General features: G+C 35.1%; 2 protein-coding genes across 2 annotated transcripts; both read right to left on the reverse strand.

Moving 5' to 3' along the window:
• Window positions 1-2,846: 2,846 nt before the first annotated feature.
• Window positions 2,847-10,259, reverse strand: LOC145600819 (uncharacterized). Its single transcript, XM_081656680.1, has 6 exons — window positions 10,229-10,259; window positions 6,021-6,548; window positions 5,731-5,872; window positions 4,612-5,671; window positions 4,317-4,497; window positions 2,847-4,228 (listed from the first exon to the last, which is right to left on the reverse strand). Exons 1-6 carry the CDS (start codon window positions 10,257-10,259, stop codon window positions 2,847-2,849), a joined length of 3,324 nt encoding a protein of 1,107 aa, XP_081512806.1.
• Window positions 10,260-11,893: 1,634 nt separating this feature from the next.
• On the reverse strand, window positions 11,894-12,753 carry LOC145600820 (uncharacterized). The gene is made up of 2 exons (XM_081656681.1): window positions 12,034-12,753; window positions 11,894-11,950 (listed from the first exon to the last, which is right to left on the reverse strand). Exons 1-2 carry the CDS (start codon window positions 12,751-12,753, stop codon window positions 11,894-11,896), a joined length of 777 nt encoding a protein of 258 aa, XP_081512807.1.
• Between the last annotated feature and the right edge of the window lie 8,488 nt (window positions 12,754-21,241).

Here is a 21,241-nt window from a genome sequence, read left to right on the forward strand (position 1 = left end):
ACTGAAGAAAAAGAAGGCCCCCCAAAGTTCAGATTATTCCAGTATTAATGAAAGTTGGGATTATTCTACGTAAATTAGACAAAGTTGGGATTATTTTTTCTAATTTTTCCTAAATAATTTTGGCTTTTTACATTTTTTACTATAGCTCAACTTTATTTTGTTGTAATTTTACTAGAAATGTATAAAAGAGGAATAATTTTATGCATCCATGTAAACGTACAAAGACAAGAGGTGATCACTTGTAGGCTTGAATGAGAAACGAGTCTGGACAGATTTTGTTTTAATTACATTAACAAGTTAAAATATATTTGAATAAATATTATATGAGTCTAAGATTTATCTTAACCTTTTTTATGAGTTTAACAATTCTAATTAAGTTGTGATAAAACTTTTATTAGCAAATGAAAAAAAAAATGTTATAATATAATAACATTTATTTATTTTTTAGAAGTGAAAAAATTAAGTCAACCATAGTATGTGAATAGTGCAATAGTCAAAGTGATGCATATAAAAAAACGGAGGGAGTATTAATTTGTGTAAATTCAAAATTTTCATTAAATAATCTTGATGTTAGAATTCCTAATAATTATGTAAGATGTACAAGTTTATCTAATAGTTATGTAAATTCAAAGTCCAAACACTTGTTGGACGTTTAATTAAAAGGTTTTACTCTCTCCCTATCACAGAGTCTAGGTTAAACTTCATATGTCTACTAGTCTTATCTTCATATATGATGGAAAAGGTTTTAATTGTCTTTCTCATGGATTTTAAAATGGGCATCGATTTCTCCATCACTTCTACCAAATTAGATGAATCTCGATCTCCTATGAATTGAAGACTATATTGGTATACTACCTATCCTTAAGGTTGTATCAAGGAATGTAAAAACAATTTTGTTAGCAAGTTTAGCTCAATCACAATAATTGACACCAACTTGATGCTTGTAAGATACGGAGTAAAATAAACGTAAAATTTGAAATCCTATAAAGTAGTAGCATGATGGACTGATGGTTACAAGAGCTTGAAAAAATTACACGGTTCTAGAAAATCTAGACGCATTGGTTACTATATATAGGTTATATGCTTCTTAATGTTATACCATCCATAAGTGTATCGTCAATTGTCACATTTACACTGTTTTTCTATGCTCAATCTAGCGACCATTGTGCTACATACTAGACCATTGTGCTACATACTATCTAAAGCTAACAAGAGCTTTTGGTAAGAGTTTCAAACTTACAAGAGTTACAACTCGTTCGTTCTTAAATATTGCATTTGAATCAAAAATATACTTTGACAACTCCATATGTGTTAGTTTGTTTAATTTCCTAAAGTGTAGGGAACATATTTATAACCTTTATTTATTTTTTATTTTTTTTTTTTTTGGTAGGGAGAATTCCTTGTAAGTAGGGGAAAATGGAGAATCTCACTTACTTGGGGTGAAAATTAAACCCCCGACCCTCTCATAGGGGTAGAAGAAGAGCCTCTTATCAAATGGATCAACTTTGATTCTCGATACTCTCCTTTTAAGGAGCAAACTTTAAGCTTAAGACCTCAAAATAAATCTCAGTATTCACCTAAAACCAACTCAACTACAATACAATAAATAACAAATGCTACAACATTTACACAGCCAAAACCAAGGGGTCGATAGGTCATGTACTCATGGCCTTCCCCATCACCCCTTGGTTACACCACCCAGAGGAGGACCTTCCAACGAGGCCATTTGGGGCCTGGTCCCTATAAATTATTGTAATTAATTAGTTAATAACCTTAAATTAAAGAACCTTGTAGTACTTATAAAATATTAGAACCTAGTAATTATTTTCAAGTGAGCGGCAAAAGATTCCAATCCCGACCCCTTTAATATTTTTGGTCAAGATCTGTCACTGACGCCACCAATAATATTACTATAGCCAGCTACAGCCCTATAAGGCTATAAGTACTGTTAGCTTTACCAATTATCATCATTTGCCAAGCAATTTCTTTTATTACTTTTTTTTTTTTTTTTTTTTGGAGGGAACAAGATCTTTAATACATCCTTGAGGATCTAGTCTCGTTCATCGTATTCCCTTGTGCGTTGGATACTTGGATAGATAGATGTGTATTCGTTTTGCTTGAAGTGTACGTTTGGATATAAGATCGGTCTTTTCATGTTAGAGCTCACGAGGTTTTGGACTATCAATCCTAATTCCCTACCATTTCATCGATCATTGGACATTAACATGTTAATTTTCTTTCTATGTTGGCTAAATGCTTGTGATCAGTTCCTTTAAAGTATAACATGGATTACTCCCTCTGTATTTTTTTAACTAAAACGTTTTGACTCTTTGCAATATTCACCTTTACTATTGTTGGTAATTTGTGCATACGAAAAAATATAGTTTTATGGTACTTGTTGTAATCGCCACAATCATCACTACAATCAATAGTTTATGAATATTCAATTGTTCTTTCAAAAAAAATATTAATATTCAATTATTATAATTTTTGCTTATTAATAATTAAAAAATATTATTAATCAAAATTTTATATTGTCATACATGTCCAGAAAAAACATTTCGCTTACAAAAAAATGAAGGGTGTAGCGTTTAAGAGAATGCATATATAAGAAGAAGATAATGTTGGAAATTCGAAGGCATATATACATTACCCATAGGCCATAGCCATTTGACATTAGCCATTAGCCATTAGCCCTTTCTTGGAAGAACATTTGAGGTTTTCATGAGTAATAGGTAGGTAAGGTGGAGAATTGTGATTCGTTATTAGAGATAAATTTTATTTTTTTTCCCCTTCTATATTTTTTTTTTTTTTTTTTTTTTGACAGCTGAAGAAAAAGGGAAGAACTAATCCCTAACACCTTTGTAGTTAACAGAAACATAGTGAAAATATGGGATGATCCCATTAATTTTTTCTTTAAACATTCTATCTCCTTGGATGCTCTTGTGGTCCATTTGCATCCAATTTATGCTATTCTTCTCACTTGACACGATCTGCAGGTGCCACAATTTGAGGCTTAAAGCATCTTGTAACCCATACATCACAGATTCAAGGAAACTAGCTTCCTTGTTTTGCCTAGTTTGCTGCAGCACTCCTTTACTAAGCTCAGTACCATTCTGCTTGACAGACCATCTCCAAATGTAGCCTCTATCTTTGTTTCTAGAGTGACATATCCTAATAGTTGCAGTACTACAACTTCCTAGCCTTGAGACCAGCTTTAGGCTTTCTCCCTGGTGCTTATTCTTTCTTGAATCCTCTCTGTTCTGTCTTTCAAAGCCAGGAGGCTCAGGTTGTCTGTCTTCCATGCTTGGCTGGATTACTTCCTCTGCTTGAAACTTATTCTTGTAAGTGGTGTTCACTCTTCTTTCCATGCAAGAAATTGCAGCTCTTGGATGAGGCTTTAGGTTCCTAAAAATTTTGTTGTTCCTTGATTCCCAAATACAGTCAAGACCAGCTAGGAAGAGCTGGTAACTAGCACTTAAATCCCCCCCCTTGTCACTAAGGATTCTCATCCAGTTGTAGATCCATTCAGCCAAAGGAATGTTACCTTGATTACCCACATCAATCCCCAACCTGCAACCTTTCCATAGGTGACTGGCAAAATTGCAATCTCTAAATAGGTGTTCAAGAGTTTCTAGTTTGCCACTGCTAGGATCATCTTCATTATAGCAAAGACAGCAATGATGTTGCACCCCCAAACCCCTCCTTTTCCTTTCACTACCAACTGATAGAGCACCTCTAAAAATCTTCCAAAGAAATTTTTTTTGCTTGGGGCTAACATCCTTTTTCCATAATTTTTTCCAATCAATATTTTGCTTTGCTGTAAACCCAGTCTTCTTGTCCTGCTTCTGGTTTCCCTTAAGCAATCTAGAGTAGCCACTTCTAACCGAGTAAGCACCATCTCTAGCATCCTTCCAAACAATAAGATCTTCATAACCTGCAGGCATAGCTTTAATAGTAGAAATTGTATCAACAGTTTCATCATTAAACCAATCCTTACAGGCATCCAAGTCCCAATCTCCATTCTTAGTCCTAAGCTTGGCAACACAGTCATTGTTGGAGCAGCCTTGATACCTCCAAATTGGGAAAGCACCTTTTACCCAGGGATGGTGAATTTTTGCATAGCACCCATCTCCTAAGGACCAAGCACTTCCACTCTTTAGCAACTGCAGACCCCACTTGATACCATTCCAACCCCACGAGCCAATACTACTCCTACACCACGAGTCTTCAAAAAAAAGATAGCTTGTTAATTCCATATTTTTCCCTGTAGATTTTGCTGAACAAAGAATTTGTATCTTGAATGATACGCCAACCATGCTTAGCAAGTAAAGCTTGGTTGAAAAACCGAGCATCAAGGATGCCAAGGCCCCCTTTATCCTTTGTCTGAGTTAGTACTGACCAATTCTTCCAATACACACCCTTCCCATTCTTGTTACCAAGCCACCAGAATCTTGCAACAATACTATTGATTCTTTTTAAGATGTTGAAAGGGCACTTGAAAACAGAGAAAACATAAGTTCCTAAGTTAGAGAGCACAAATTTAATTAAGGTTAACCTGCCAGCATGCGAGAGAAACATGGAATTCTAGGCATTCAAGCTCTCTTTTACTCTGTCAACTGCTTTACAGAAAATCTGTTGCTTTGACATCCCAAAATCTGAAGGTATGCCCAAGTAAGTGCCAAAACTATTGCTTCTAGTAATGCCCAAAACTTCACTGAACAAGTTAATATCCTCTTCATTTGAGTTAGGACTAGCTAATAACACCGACTTTTCCTTGTTTATCACTTGGCCAGAGGCTTTGCAGTACTTATCTAAAGCTTCTCTCAAAGTTAGGACAATATTCATCTCCCCTTTGATGAAAAAAGCCGAGTCATCCGCAAAGAAGAGGTGACTGATACTAGGAGCTCTGCGTGCAATGTTTATTCCAGTGATATTTCCACGCGCTTCTTCATCTCTAATTAGCCCCGAGAGACCTTCCATGCACAGAATAAAAAGATACGGGGATAGGGGATCCCCTTGTCGGAGGCCACACTTAGGTTGAAATCTTTCTTGAGGTGAACCATTGATGATTACAGAGAAAGAAACCGTCCTAACACAACTCATGATCATTTTGATCATAAGTTCAGGTAATCCAAATTTGAACAGTACGCTCTCAAGAAAATCCCATTTAATCCGATCGTAAGCTTTGCTCATGTCAGTTTTAATAGCTAATTTCCCTTGCTTCCCTAGTTTTGATTTTCTGATGTTTTCTAGCAATTCATGAGCTAAGAGGATATTATCCGAGATTGCCCTTCCTGGAACAAAAGCGTTTTGGAAGTGGCTCACTAAATCATTAATAACTCTCCTTAGTCTATTAGTGATGCATTTAGAGATAATTTTGTAGATAACATTACACAGCCCAATTGGCCGTAATTTATCCATTGTTTCAGGGTTGTCACACTTAGGGATCAAAGCAATATTTGTGCAATTTACTTCACGAAGGATATTACCTGATTTGAGACTAGACAGTACAGCCTCAGTAATATCATCTTGCATCCAAGTCCAATTTTTTTGATAAAAACCTGTTGGAACACCATCTGGCCCAGGAGCTTTCCACGGTTTCATAGCAAAAAGCGCATCCTTCACTTCTCTTCTAGTGTAAGGTATAGAAAGAAGGTCCCTTTGTCTTCTGAAAGTGTAGTCTTAATACCACTCAGAGCCTGCTGTATTTCCAAACTCCTTTGCTACGTGGAATGCGAAGAAGCCGTGGAGTTGCACTCATATATATTCTTGAAATAGCTTCCAGCTATAGATGCTATGTCCTGCTCCTCTGTAGCCCAAGTGCCCTGCTCATTTCTATTCGCCTCTAGCTTGTTACGTGCTGTTCTTCCTTTGAGAAAATTGAAAAAATATCGTGAGCACGTGTCTCCTACATAATTCCATTTAATTTTGGCTCTTTGTCTCCAATAAGAAGCCAAATTTCGAGAATACTCCTCTAGGCAGGCGCTTGCTGACTTTAATAAACTCCTCCTCCTTGCCTTCATCTTCCATCAGGAGTTGTGCTTCCAAAATTTCCTTTTCAAATTGATCCCACTCACCATTCCATTCCTCTCTCTTATCTAAAGACCATTTCTTGATTACATGTTTAGCCTTTTGGGTTTTTCTCACTAGTCTAAACATGGGGGAGCCATTCTGATTTGCATTCCAAACTTCTTGAGCAACTTTAATACACTCGCTGTAATTTAAGCTCCATTGGTCTATTTTATAAACACTTCTCTTCTTTTTGGTAGTATGAGAGGTGTGAAATAAGATAGGCGCATGATCAGAAAGTTGAATTGGTTGATGAACAATATGAGCATGTGGAAATTTAGTAAGCCATGGGGTATTTGCATAGCCTTTGTCTAGCCTTTCTAGCACTAAATCGTCCCCCTCCCTACCATTAGACCAAGTGAACCTAGTCCCTTCGTAGACTAAGTCATGGAGATCATTAGACTCCTTCCAATCATTGAACAAATTATAGCCCTTGATGTTGGAAGAGTTTGTACCAGTTTTATCAAGATGAGAGTCTACTTGGTTAAAATCACCAACTAATGTGATTGGTAAGTTAAGGCTCGGGTTTGCCCATTGATTAAGGCAATCTCAAATATCTTTTCGAAGGGAGTTACAAGGTTCCCCTTTCCCCTTCTATATATATAAGCTAAATACTTAAAAGTGGACAGCTGAACTAATTGAACCTGGTTTCCAAGAGGAAAAAAAAAAAATTAAAAAAATTAAAAAAAAACAAAAAAACAAAACAAAAAACTGATTGATTGATTGAACCTTTAAAATCTAAAGTAAGAGTGTAAGACTCTTATGTCTTATCAACCGAGTCAAGTCTTCTTTGGTTTTTACTACTCCCTCCGTCCCTAAATTACATTCCTTTTTTCTATTTTTAGTATTCCAAAATTACATTCCTCCTTTCTATCTTTGGTAAGTTTTTTTTAGTAAATCAACTCACTTTTTCTGTTTTATATTTAATGGTTTCTCACTCATTCTTACCTAATCTCACTCATAATCCTTGTGCCAAATTACAATGAATATGATTGGTTAAAAATTTTCAATTAGGAGCATGTGATTGGTCCTTTTTTTTTGCAAAGGATTGATGACATGTCATGAGTAATAACTATTCTATCTTTGTACTTCCCATAGCATTATCTAATCATTGTTATTTGTCTTACTCCTTCCTCCTTAATTCCCGTGTAAATTACCAAAGAGGAATGTAATTTAGGGACGGAGGGAGTACTAGTATCTAGAATAGGTTCATAATTTTAATTACCAAATCATCTATTATTTCTTATTTAACACGTCTTTTACATTATAGTTTTATTTAACACGTCATTTATACTATTGCTCTAACGACCAGACTTAGGTTCATCATATTCTTTGAAATAATGAACTTACTAATTATCCTTGCTTATTTGAATTTAATTTGCTTATAACTTGAATTACATTCCTAAATAAGGTTAAGAACAAGATCTCAATTTTGGCTTTGTGGGCATAAAAAGGAGAGTGATTATTATTATATGTCCTACCCATCTTTGAAATTTGTCATTTTCTACTTATATCCAAATAGGTTTTGGTTATTATATAACTTACTAAGCAAAAAATTGCTTATTTTAGCAATGATCAGTTTAGACCAAAGCCATACTCCGTATTTATTAATTTCCAAATAAATATCTATAATTTTGTAATATAAATAAATTAAGATCTCATATTTTTAAAATTAAAGTACACATTAATATGAATCTAACAATATCCCATCTATTATATTTTGTTTAAAAAATTCAAAATTTTGATCAAATTATGAAATTAGATTTGAGCATTCCAAACCAGATTAACTCAGATCAGATCTAGAAAGTATAGATTGGTTAAAGTAAACATAGTCTAACTGAAATAAATGACCACTTCAATATGATCTCCACAAAAATTTCAGATGCTAAGTTATTGATCATAGATTAAGAAACTTCGTACTCCTTTAATTCCTCAACTTAATGATTTTAAAAATTATAGATATCATTAACTTGAAAATCATTCAATTTTGCATGAACACAAAGAGAATTTTCGTTAATTGGCCAGCATATAGAAATACAAATACTTATTCTAGGGACAAAGACCAAACGAACAAACGATTTAAAAATTATGGCGTTACATGCAAGTTGTAAAACCGACAGTTTCATAGTTGGTTTATTAATTAATACGAGTACCTATTTTAATTAGGAAATATAATGGAGGATTAAGTATTCTGTACTTTCAAAGCCTTAAGATCTTATTAGGTGCAGTCTAATCCCACTAGTTTGACGAATCTTAAATTAGTGCAAATCATAACTAGTTTCCAAGTTTTATTTTAAACTTTTGTTTCATGAAAGTATACTCCACCTGTTTATATATTGCATATTTTCCGATCATTGATGTATGTCGACTAATTACTTTATTCTAACTTCGTTTCATTTCATTTCTTTATGTTGTTCTTGTTTGAACTTTATATGAGTACATTTGAATGAAATTGAAATTTGATAACGATAAATATAAATTAAAAAATATACGATGTAGAATCTTGTTTGTTTCATCTTAAATTGTAAATTTAAACTATTAATAATTTTATGAATGGAAATTTTAATGATTAGAAAACTTTGTTAATTACAACCCAAAAAGAGACGGCTTGTCAATTATTATCCTTAAAAGAGTTATTAATTACTACGGTTAAATAAATAAAAAAAATTATTAATTAGTACCCTTAAAAGTTATTAATTTGTATGATTAATGCCTGAGTCCATTTTTGAATTAGTCCAATTATAAGTTACTCCATATAACGTTACTTGTCAACTGAAATGTAATTTATGCTATTTCAATCTCATTTTTGTGTCGTAATATTTGCTGGCACGCCAGAAGATGTGACATCACTTATTAGTCGAAAGATTTAATTTATGTCATTTTAATTTCATTTTAATCACTCATCAATAGTTATTTTAAAAATAAAGGAAACAATATTCGTAGTTTTTTCTTGAATACATACCAATAAAATGCCATATAAACCAAAATTTTGCATAAATTAATCCGTTCTAAATCAATACGTAAGAGTGTAAGACATTTGTAAGTGAATTACGAGTCTGTTCACATTTATTGAACTGAGCTGAACTTAACTGAACTGAACTGAATATTTTATGAGAGAAGGAAATTAGAAACTGAAAGGGAACTGAACTGATTAGAGCTAAACTGAACTGAAATTAAGTAAATGTGAACAGGCCCGTAGAACGATAAAAGAATCACTTTTTAGCTTAACAAATTGTTTAACTGACACAAACAACCCTATTTTTTAATACTCCTTTAATTTAAAAAACATACAATATTTCTCAAATTGAAAAGCTAGTATTTTATTTTTATCTTTTTAATTCGTCCTACTAAAATTTGATCTCACGACCAATCTTATCAATAAACAAAGTAATGCATAAACGCAAAAGCTGAGAACGAAATGGTAAATTTCCTAGTCATTCTACACATGCAAGATGCAACCACTTATCCTCGAAGATTATGATGATAAGCCAAATTTCCAATCAAAATTTCACACCAAAAAAAGTGAAAGGCTCAAAACATACGCGTCACCGTGTGAGTAACAAGTTGAAGAAAGACGTTAGAATTAGAGCATAACAATATTCATATTCTAGCTATGAAGACAAATTACAACATTCTAGACTTAAAAATCGTTCTATCAACAATGTACGGTACTTCTTTTGCCAAGTCTTTCCACATATCAAAAAAATTATTATCTAAAGTTTTTGGTACCCCAAACCCCACACCTATTCTTTGAAAATGAACCCTATTGTTTTCATTTTTTTTTTTTTTAATTTTATAATTTCATTTTAGTTTTTATTTTAATTTTTTTTCTAGGGTTGGACCATTCTTCTATCAATTACTCCGTAACATCGTTATGTAATACTAAACGTACGGGTATCGTGATAGCCATAATGGTAATTTGGATATTTATGGCAACATCAAAGTGACACCGCTCATTTTTGAAAGAAAAGGGTAAGTTGAAAATCAATTTTTGGTTGTATTTCCAGTATATATAATAATAAAGAGTTAAGTATAATACAGGGGACTCAATTCTTGCAAAATGTGGGGAAAGGGGACTCTATTTATTTTATAGAGGAAAAGGGGACTAGGGTTAAATTTCTGGTGTTAGGGGGTATTTTCAGGTAACTTAACTCACCTTTAACCCAAGAAGAATTAAGTCCCCTCATTATTGCCTTGATTAAACCAGACAAATTCAATCCCTTCATTAATAATTTCTGCGGATTGTTTTGAAAATATGGCTGTTTGAAATTAAGAAAGTACAACAACAATACAAAAGCTTTGTTCTTGAATTTTTTTTAATGTTTGTTATCCAAAAAAAAATATTCTTTTAACAATTTTTTAATGTTCTTCATCTCTCTGGTTTGTAGCTTACTTGTCTTGCATTTGTAGTAGAAGCACACATCATAATTTTAGTGAAGGCTTGTAGGGCCCTAAATTTTTTTATTTTTTTTTTTTTTAAAAAAAAAAAATTATCGATAAGCCTAGTGTATATTGCAACAGAAGGTTATTAAGGAGAGTTTCTAAGAAAGTCAAGCATCCTTTTATGAGATTTCTAATATGCCCAAACTATAAACAAATGGATGGGTGTAATTATATTAGGTGGTAGGTTGGTTGACAGCCCACGTGAGTCAGAGTTAGTTTATGAGATGGTCATGATTTTAATTAAAGAGAAATGTGGAGTTAGAAGGTCGAGGATGTAATGAAGATGATGAAGAAAATAAACATTCAAATTATTGTAATTTTATGCTTTATTTTTGTTCCAAAAAGAGTAAGGAACTCTTTTTTTTATTGGTCTTAAATTAAAATATTTACCAAAAAAAAAAAACAAAAAAAACATACTCCTTTTTTTTAGTTGACCAAATTGACTCAATTGTTTAACCAAGGGGACTCAATTCTTTAACCAAGGGGACTCAATTCTTTCCCTTATTTAATTAGAACCCACCGAAAACCCAAACCCATTCTAGCCCAGTCCCTTTTCTCTCTATAAAATAAATAGAGTCCCCTTTCCCCACATTTTGCAAGAATTGAGTCCCTTGTTTTATACTTAACTCTAATAATAAATAATAATTAATAAGGTTAAAAATAATTAAATAAATATAAGTGAGCATTTGGATGTTGGTTGAACTTTGGAAGATTTAGTAATATTATTTACTCGTAATATATAATTTAAGTAGTTTTTTTTCTATAACTATAACGTGTAAAAAAAAAGATTAAGGTCAGTCATATTGAGCAAACTTTTCTTACATAAAAAACTACTTGTACAAGATTATCTCTAAATCTTAAGACTTTTTTTTTTTGACAATCAAGAAAACAGAAACAACTCAAATGCCCTTTCTTGCTGTAACCGCAAGTTTATGGGCTTCAAAGACTCTACTTCTACTTACTTTCCTAATCACAAAACTTTGGAATGAGAGAGCATATTTTTTAACTTCCTCCACAATTTGCTTGATCTCCCTTCTGGCTTTAGTGCTATCCGAGACTGCTTGGGCCAACTCCATAGAATCAGTAAGCATCACAACGTTGTCTCTTTCTAAATTCGAGCTTTGTAGAGCCATTAATGCCGCTTTAGCTTCAGCTTGACAGGGTGAGGTAGCGAAAACCGGACTTTTGCCCCTGTCAATAACATTACCTCTGTCTTTTATTACCCACCCAACAGCTGCTCTCCATGCCTTGCTACGCTTGCTGTCCACTTTCTTCCAAGCACCATCAATGATGATAGTGTACCTTTGGTTTTCTGGCTCGTCATTGGCTTGGTTTGGACATGAACTTTGGTGCCTGCCATCAGGATCCATGGTGTCTGTCATTCGACCCCTTTGTCCATACTAAGTCCCATCTCTGCTTCCAGTGCTGCGCCAATCTGATAATATTATGTGGGGAGACTAAGGAATTATTGAAGCTGATGTTATTTCTTGACAACCAGATACTCCAGAGAGTACTCACGAAATCCATGGTTGTATGATTTTGATAGTCATCCGTTGACAGAAAATAAAATAAGAAGTTAGACACCCAAGTACTTATGTCAATATTCCTTCCTATTTCAGAATTGATGCCCAGATTGCTGCATTTCCAGATTCTTGTAGTCACTTCACAATCCCTGAACAGGTGGCTAGAGGTCTCTTCTTCCGCGTTGCATAGTTTGCATTTTGTGTCAATGTCGATGCCTCTTTTCTTCAGGTTACTCAACGTTGGCAAAGCATTGTTCATCAATTTCCAGATGAAAATCTTGTGCTTAGGCCAAATTTTTGATTTCCACCATATTTTCCAGAAGCAAGAAGTCGGGGCTCCATTGTTGCTGCAACCCTGTGCCTGCCAATATCCCGATTTTAAGGAGTAATGCCCAGTACTCGAAGGACCCCAATCCCAACTATCAGATTGCAGTTGGTTACCAGGGTGAATAGCAAGGATATCCTTTGCTATAATGGGATTAAACCATTTCCATACTAAACCCACCTTCCATTTGCCTTGCTCGTCAAGCAAATCACTGACAAAAATTGGTTTTTGTTCTGAGGAAGTAAGCTGACTGACCTTGCATTTGATAATTTTATCAGTCACCCACCAGTCATGCTCCACCTTTATGTTTATACCATTAGCTATTGTTCTTCTAAGGCCACCCCGCAAGTGATAAATACTCTTGAAAATGCTTCTAGCACCCCAAGACATTGAGGTCTTCATCTCACCTCTTCGTCCTCTGTCAAACCAGTCATCCTTGTACTTTGCTCTGAAGATCTTGCTAACATTTAGATGGGGTTAGAGTGCATCCTCCATGCTTGCTTGAAAACAAGAGCCTGATTGAGACTCTTAAGATTCCGTAGACCAATGCCTCCTTCATGCTTGTGATTTTCAAGGAGAGACGTTTTCTTCCAATAGATTGGCCTTTTCTCCATGGAAGAAGACCACCAGAATTTCAGAATAAGAGAAGATAGCTTTTTGATGATTTTTTGAGGTAGCATATAACTACTAAGAATGTGGCTGGCCATGGCGATAAGGATGCCATTTATGAGAATCAATCTTCCCGCTTGAGATAACTTGAGGAACTTCCATGACGATAGTTTTAAAGCAATTTTATCCACTATTTCCTGAAAGACTCCAGTGGACCTTCCATCGACGTCCATTGGACATCCCAAGTATGTGCCCATCTTGTCATTGTCCTTCACCCCTAAGATTCTTTTCAGAATTTTCTTGAATCTTAAAGGCATGTGTTTTGAGAAGATTACATATGACTTATTGAAGTTTACCATTTCACCAGAAAGATGGCAGAATTGGTCAATAGCATTCTTCATCACACCAAAATTTTCAATATCAGCTTTGAGGAAAAATAAAGCATCGTCGGCAAAAAAGAGATGAGATATAGACGGCCCTGAGCGTGAAACTTTAATTCCTTTGAGGCTGCCTGTAGCTTGTAGATGATCGAGTCTTCTCGAGAGTACCTCCATACATAATATGAAGGTGTAGGGTGATATCGGGTCTCCTTGATGAAGGCCCGAGTTTGACACTATTTTCTCTGAGGGCTCACCATTAATGAGGACACGGTAGGAGACCGTAGAGATGCATTGCATTATCCATTTAACCCAAATGGAAGGGAAGTTCATTTGGATTAGAACATTTTCCACAAAATTCCAGCTTATCCTATCATACTCCTTGTTAAGGTCGACCTTCAGAATGCTTTCAAATTTTCCGGGGATTGCCTTCTTCTTAATTTTGTGGAGTAATTCATGTCCCACCAAGGTGCTTTCAGAAATGGACCTCCCTGGGACGAAAGCATTTTGGCAGTCTCCCACCAGGTCACCTATGATATGTCGTAGTCTTTTCACAAGGCATTTTAATATGATCTTGTACGATGTATTGCACAAACTTATCGGTCTAAAATCTGACACCAACTCAGGGTTATTCACTTTTGGGATGAGGGTGATGAAGGTTTCATTGAGCTCCCTAAGTAAATAACCCTCTCTCAAGAAAGCTGAACAAGAGCCAAAAACATCATCTTCAACTGTCTTCCAGTTTTGCTGAAAAAAGGAGGGAGTAATGCCATCAGGACCTGGTGATTTGTGGCCCTTCATGCTGAAAGCAACTTGCTTCACATCTTTTTTTGTGAACGGGCGCCCTAACAAGCTTAAGTGCTTGTCAGAGAGCTTAGGTATAGATTGTTTCCAGTCATCCCAGTTGCTACAATCCCATTCTTGAGGAGTACCTGCATGAAATAAATCTGCAAAGAAGTTGTTAAACAAAGCATGAATAGAGGGATCATCGGAGCACCAGGTTCCCTCATTGTTCTTGAGTCCTTTTATTTAATTTTTCATTCTCCGGGTAGTAGCACATTTGAAGAAGAAGGAGGTATTGAGATCAGCGAGAGTATCCCATTTTGTCCTTGCCCTTTGTCTCCAATACTTCTGTTTTGCAATGATAGAATGCATAACATTCCTCCTGGCATTGATGTCATTTTGCATATCAGACTGAGAGGAGATTGTGCTTTGTAGTGTTGTTGTTTCAACGGAGATGGCTTTCCAGTCAATGTGATTTGACTTTTTGAAGTTCAAACACCAACTTTTACAGATTTTAAGCGTTCCCTGCAACTTCCTTTGGAGGGAGAACATAGCAGACCCTTGCTTGCTCTTTTCCCATTCTACTCTGACGGCTTCTCTAATTTTAGAAAACTCAAGGCACCAGTCTTCTAATTTATATGGTCTTCTCTTTTTTGAAGGTGGAGAATAGGTTGAAACGATTACAGGGCTATGGTCAGAGAGAAGGATAGGGAGGTTCATTGTGAATGTAGTAGGATAAAGGTTTCTCCAGGAGTCATTGCCATAGGCTCTATCAAGAGTTTCAAAAATTGCCTCCTCATTGTCTCTGTTATTAGTCCAAGTGTACCGAACTCCATGGGAGGGAAGTTCAGACAGACCACAATCAATTTTCCATTTTAAGAACTGGTTCACCCCCGGTATTACATTATTGCCTCCCAATTTTTGGTGTATGTTTTCAGTTTGGTTAAAGTCACCCATAATGAGCATATTTCCCGGGTAGGACCAAATTAAAGCCCTCAAAGTATCCCATACTAACTGTCTATCACATAAATATGGGGAACCATAAACAAACAGGACATAAGAAAACTGGTTAAATTCATCATTCACTGAGCACAGAAAATAGTTAATATCCTAAAAGAGGACTTTTACATTGATATTCTTATTCCAACACAAATAAGTCCCTCCCTTAGACTCCACAGAGTCAACACTACTACTATTATCATAACCCCAAGAATGGAAAATTGGGTCCAAAACAGCAGCAGACGTCTTAGTTTCTGAAAGAAAGATAATGTCAATGTCCGAGTGACCTGCCAACCACTTAATAAAGGGAATTGCGGGTGGGTTGGATGAAGATAAGCCCCTGCAATTCCACGCCAAAGCTGTCATAAGGACTCTGGGGGCTGTATCGGGCCAGCCACCATACCCTCAGAGTCAGAGGACAGGAAGTTGTTTAAGTCCTCATCAGCGGAGAATCCAAATTTAAGCTTACGAAGACCATAGCAGATCTTCTGGATTTTCTTCCTCTTCCTAGAAGGTTCTTCAACCGGACTAGATGGTTCAGATAGAGAGAGGAAGTGAGAGTCACGGGAGGTGGACTTCTCTTTCCCTTTTATCCCCTTCTTCCTTAGCAAAGCTTGCACTGTCCTGTTCTTCCTCAGCTTTCTGGTGGCTTTCTTTGCCTTGTTCAACCATAGAGAACGGGGAGGGAGGTCATTCAAGTTTGGGAGAGGTTTAGGGGGTTTGTTTAAATCAAAGGTAAATCCATCATCAATGGGGAGTTCAGATAGTGCAGAGAGGAACTCTTCTTCTGAAACAGGGGAATTTGGTGGGTTTGGGATGATAAGTTCCGGGTTAGCCCAGGGGTCAGAGTTATCTATGAGAGCACAGGAAAAGGGGTAAAGGCTGGGAGGAGGGTAAGCATTGTTCGAACCAGTGAATTTGGTTGAGCTATCAACCTCAGAGCAAGAGTCATCAGAGGAATCTACCAAGGGTTCCTTCCCTTTTCGGGACAAAGGGGGTGCAGTTTGGGTAGAAGCAGCTATTGGTTTAGGGCGAAAGGGGTCAGCAGATTGGTTGATAGGCATGAGTACCTTATCAGCATCTTCAATGACAACGTAGTGGTTCAGGTCAATGATGTAGGCGGCTTCATGGTGGTGGCCCAAGAGGATATCTTTTGGTTTTTGTGTGTTATCCATGATGGTACGAGGTTTTTGTATTTTTCTTAAAAGGGAAAGACTTCTTTTTTTAGCAATATTCTGGGAGGTGTGTTTTGGATGAGAGCTTTCAGAGTTAAACAAATATTTATAGAGGGGATAGGGGTAATTAAGATTGGCGGTTGGGTAAATGGGGGATGGGCAATGCAGTGAATATATGTCTCTAACCAAGCATTGGGAAGGTGTTGGATATTTGGGGACTGGGAAATTACCATGGGTAGATGTTGCAATAAATACGGTGGAGTAAGGTAAGTAAAGTACGTTCTTGGGATAGGGGAGAAAATAAAGGAAACTGGAAAAGAAGACTTGGAAATAGGAATGGATGTTACCTCTTCTATATTATCTGTAATTCCCCGTGAGTGATAGTTAAGGCGGGCTCTTTTTACCTCGATACTTGCACGTTGGTCTGGAGAGACAGTTGAGGTCCTTTTCCGGTCCCCTATGGTTGGGCTACTCTTCATCCGATTGTTGGTTCCAACCTTATCAGTGGCATGGATAAACAAGAAATTCGCCATTTCTTTTAATCTTTTGCTTGAGAAAGGATGCTCCTCCTCTACTCTATGTCTTTTGTAACGCTCCGGGAGGCTATTTAAGCTTGGTTGCAGTTTGGGTTTTTTCTGGGAGGTAGGACACAGAGTAAAATCAATAGGATCTTTCCGTTTCAGGCTTGGCTGCGGTGAATTTGGTTTTTTAGAGCTGGAGTGAGACAAGATGAGGTTTAATCTGGAGCATCGAAAACGGTCCTAATTTTTAAGGGCTGCTGCTTTGTTAGGGGATCTTTCTGAAGGGTTGGGATGGCTAGCATTGGAGCACGAAACTTTTTTATGACCAACACAATTACAATTCCCACAGACAATGAAAATATTTTCAAATTGGACAGTAACCCAATCAATTGAACCAAGAGTTGACAGGAGAGGGATAGCCAGCGGCACAGGGTTATTAATTTTAATTCTGAATTTTGCTCTAGCTGAATTAGAAGGATGGGAGAAGGAATGATCAATTGCAATGGGTGATCCAAGTTTCTCCAAGCAGGGTGTGTTAGGCGGGAGATTAGTTAGCCTTACCCAGATGTCGGCGGTGGAGAAATCAATTTCCGAGATGGAGTCGGAGGGGGGCCACGGTTTGAAGACAATAAGAGCAGCTTGGAACGCGGCCGATTGAGAAGCTAAGAGGGCACGGTAATCCCTAGTGTCGGAGCAAGTGAACAAGAACAAGTGATTTCTCTTTTCAACGGCAATTGGACCATGCTTGATCCAGTGATTTGACACCCAGTGTTGAATTCGGAGCTGAGAAAATTTCTATAATCAACAAATTTCCCCACAATAGTCTTTCTAAAAACTGATCGGAAATTAGGGTAATCTTGTGTTTGGTGATGCTTGGACATAGTTGATTAGAAGCAGATGGTAAGGAGGAGGAGAAGAAAGGAGTCAACAAGAACAGGTGGGAGACGAATTTGGCGGAGGAGCGAGAAGAACAGTAATTAATTTGTTTCTTTTTTTTTTTTTGTGAAGGGGGGTAGCTGGCTGAGACGGTGGTAGTTTGGGCGGTTGACTTAGGATGGGTATGTCGGCTCTAGAAAACTAGAGAGGCTCTAGAGAGATAGGGGCTCTAGAGAGAGGGTTTGCTTTGTCTTTTTAAGAGTATTTTGCTCGAAATCTTAAGACTTGACATGACATTATTATAAGTGGTTTCTACAAGTACTCGTAAGATAAAGATCTCATAATTTTTACATCAATAATGTTTTGTCTTAATAAACTCTGAAGTGGAGTCTTGATTTTTCAAGACCCAAGTTAAGACTTGTAAAGGAGCATGGGTAATGTCAGCACACAAAATTGATGATGTTGGCTATATATAGTTGTATAGGTTTTGAAAAGTCTTAAATGAGTTGACGGATGAAGAGTTAAAAAAAGTTGAGTGTGATATATGTAGCTCTTGTGGTTAACCATCGTGTTTGCTCTTAGGGTTATACTTATACATAAGCAATAAATATGCTTCCTAAAATAGAATTAAGTTGGGAATTTATAACAAAATCACGTGCAGATCAATGTAATAAATGTTAATTTATCCTTAATATTTCCTTTTTTGACTTCTTATACATAGACTATATTTATCATTTTCCTATTATACTCCATAAAACATTAAAAAAAATATTAAAAATTTAATTCCTTGTTTTATAAATTTCCAAGGAAATGAAACTATAGTGTTTTTTGTTATCAAAACAATTTCAGCTGTTGAAAAGCTTGCCACATCTTAATTGCCAATCAACTCAGCAATTTATTTATTTATTTATTTATTCTTGAAAAAAGCAATTTATTTATTTATTTATTTAAATGTTTGTTTAGAGTTAAGAGTACAAAAAAGGTACTCAATTCTTCAATTTTTCACCTTTTAGGTACTCAATTTTTTTTGTTCACCTTTTAGGTACTCTAACTTATTTTCAGGCTAATTAACTCACCACTAACCATACCTAATTAAAAAATTAATTTAATTAAAATTGTTATAAAATTAGAGAGAAAGAGGAGAAAATAAGGAAGTGAATAAAATATATATTTTCATCCTGAATGATGTGGGAGTACATGTATATATACATGTGACGCAATTAGGGTTTTCTTGTAGAATAATAAACCTATGTATATCTAGAACATCCTAGAATTATCAGAAGGGTATAATGGGCATCCACCAAATACATATATTATATAACACTCCCCCTTGGATGACCATTATCGAATAGTGTGCCTCATTAAAACCTTACTAAGAAAAACCCGATGGGATAAAAACATAGTTAAGGAAAAAGAGTACAACACTTTTGTTATACGCCTTGATATGCTGCCTCGTTAAAAACCTTACCAGGAAAACCCAATGTGGGACAAAACCATGGTTAAGGGAAAAAGAGTGCAGCGCGTATTTTCTCCCCTTGATGAATATATAACTTGAGATCTTCCAATGTGATAATGAATTCAATGCTTTAGTAACTTCACACTTGTAGCTGAATAACATTCCTTGATAGTTGATCCTCCCAAATCAAACTTGAAACTTCAAATCTTCATTGTAAGACATCTTCATTTATCCATACTTGTGAGAACAATACCTATGTTGCGTTTACCACTATCTTGTATAACATTTTTGTTTTAAGTTGCCTTACCATCAAAATTATACCTACTTCTGGAGGTCGTAAAAGTAGCTATTGGTAATCAAATATTGATAATAATTTATGGCAACTCGTGATATCTTGATATCATTATCTAAGCTTATATGAATTAGTAATAACATAAGTAATTACTATTTTTTACTCATGGTTCTTCTGGACCATAAGAAGATTATTCTTACTGTTATATATCTCATCATTATTCTTGTTTAGACATTTTGCATTTTATACGAGAGTTCTCCAATGTGTACAATATCGATTAACTCTCACATGGTTAAACTTCAGGTTGGTATCTCAATAGCTTAGTCATCAAATTAAAACTCTTCATGAGTTTGATAACAATATCATCAACATTGTCATTTTTCAGAATATAGAATTTGAAGGGCTAGATATTTGAGTACATTGTATGTAAGTTCTTCAGGAACTTTTCATGCATGATTTATAACATGCTATTGGATCATCATCATCACATATATAAACTTTTATCACAATTATAAGCCCATCGAAGTATAAATTCCTTCTTGTAAGCCTTCATCATAATTATAAACTCGTCATACCACAAACATTTACATGTAACATAATTGTTGTATAGAACTAATGCATGCAATATGAGATATAAAAATATGATAACATAATTAACAAATTATACAGTGAGTAATGCATTTACCACTTCGAACATATGTAATGAATAATCCAATAACCTAAGACTCACACATGCATATGAATATAAATAAGACTCGAAATAATGCAAGACATTGTACAGTGTGGATTTTAAAAATCCATATTTCTTTGGACTTCTGGTCCATGATAAACTTTTATTATTATCATTATGTCGACATTAAAATGGACATATATTCTAGATCCCTTATTCACTTAGTCCATTATATCATGCACATGCATTATTTATCAGTTCCATCATATACCGGTATCATCATATTATTGCTCAAGGTACAATTTAATTTGCATGCTATTTTGATAATGATATCTGAATACATTTCTCATTGGTACCATCATAATTTTTTCTTACATCATAGGCCATCTATTATAATAATTCAGATATCTATACCACTTTTAGGGTATTTCATTCACTATGGTATTTATATACTATTACACCATTAGTGTTAACTGCACTATCTTGCCAAATATTATATCTATTAAGCATATCTTTATTTTGGAACCGATCATATACAACCTACACTTCAGGTGTAGTGATTCAAGTACAATTAGCAAGATTTTATCTCAATGTATACACATAATATGACCAAAATGTATCTTCAACGCTATGCAACATGAGTCATAACTGAATACAAATCAAATCATAAATGTGCAACATATCTTGATAATATATAAACAAAAGTTGGCACATAACTTTTCAAACTACCATTATAGGGATCATAAATATTCTTTATTTATTTAATTTTTCCAACTTTTGCTAATTCATTCTTCTCCCCCTAAGTTGGTAAAATATCTCATTTATAGGGGCGTCTTATTATATACCAACTTAGTAGATAAATTTGCATTAATAAAATTCACTTTATTAAGAAAATCACAATCAAAATTTATTTATCAGAAGATTTGTATTAATTAAACAAGTTCTATCTCTTTTGAAGAACAATTTCAATAAAGAATCATTTCTTCATTAACTTTACATTGCATATGTATCTATTATTACCCTTTTCATTATATCTTCTGGAAGAACAATGTCAATGGGGAGACATGTGTTTGTGCAGTTGTACGTTTTTCTTTTTCTTCTTTTCCAATTTCTTATGTGC

Source organism: Chenopodium album, chromosome 21 (assembly GCF_948465745.1).
Source record: "Chenopodium album chromosome 21, dcCheAlbu1.1, whole genome shotgun sequence".
NCBI classification, from domain to species: Eukaryota; Viridiplantae; Streptophyta; class Magnoliopsida; order Caryophyllales; family Amaranthaceae; genus Chenopodium; species Chenopodium album.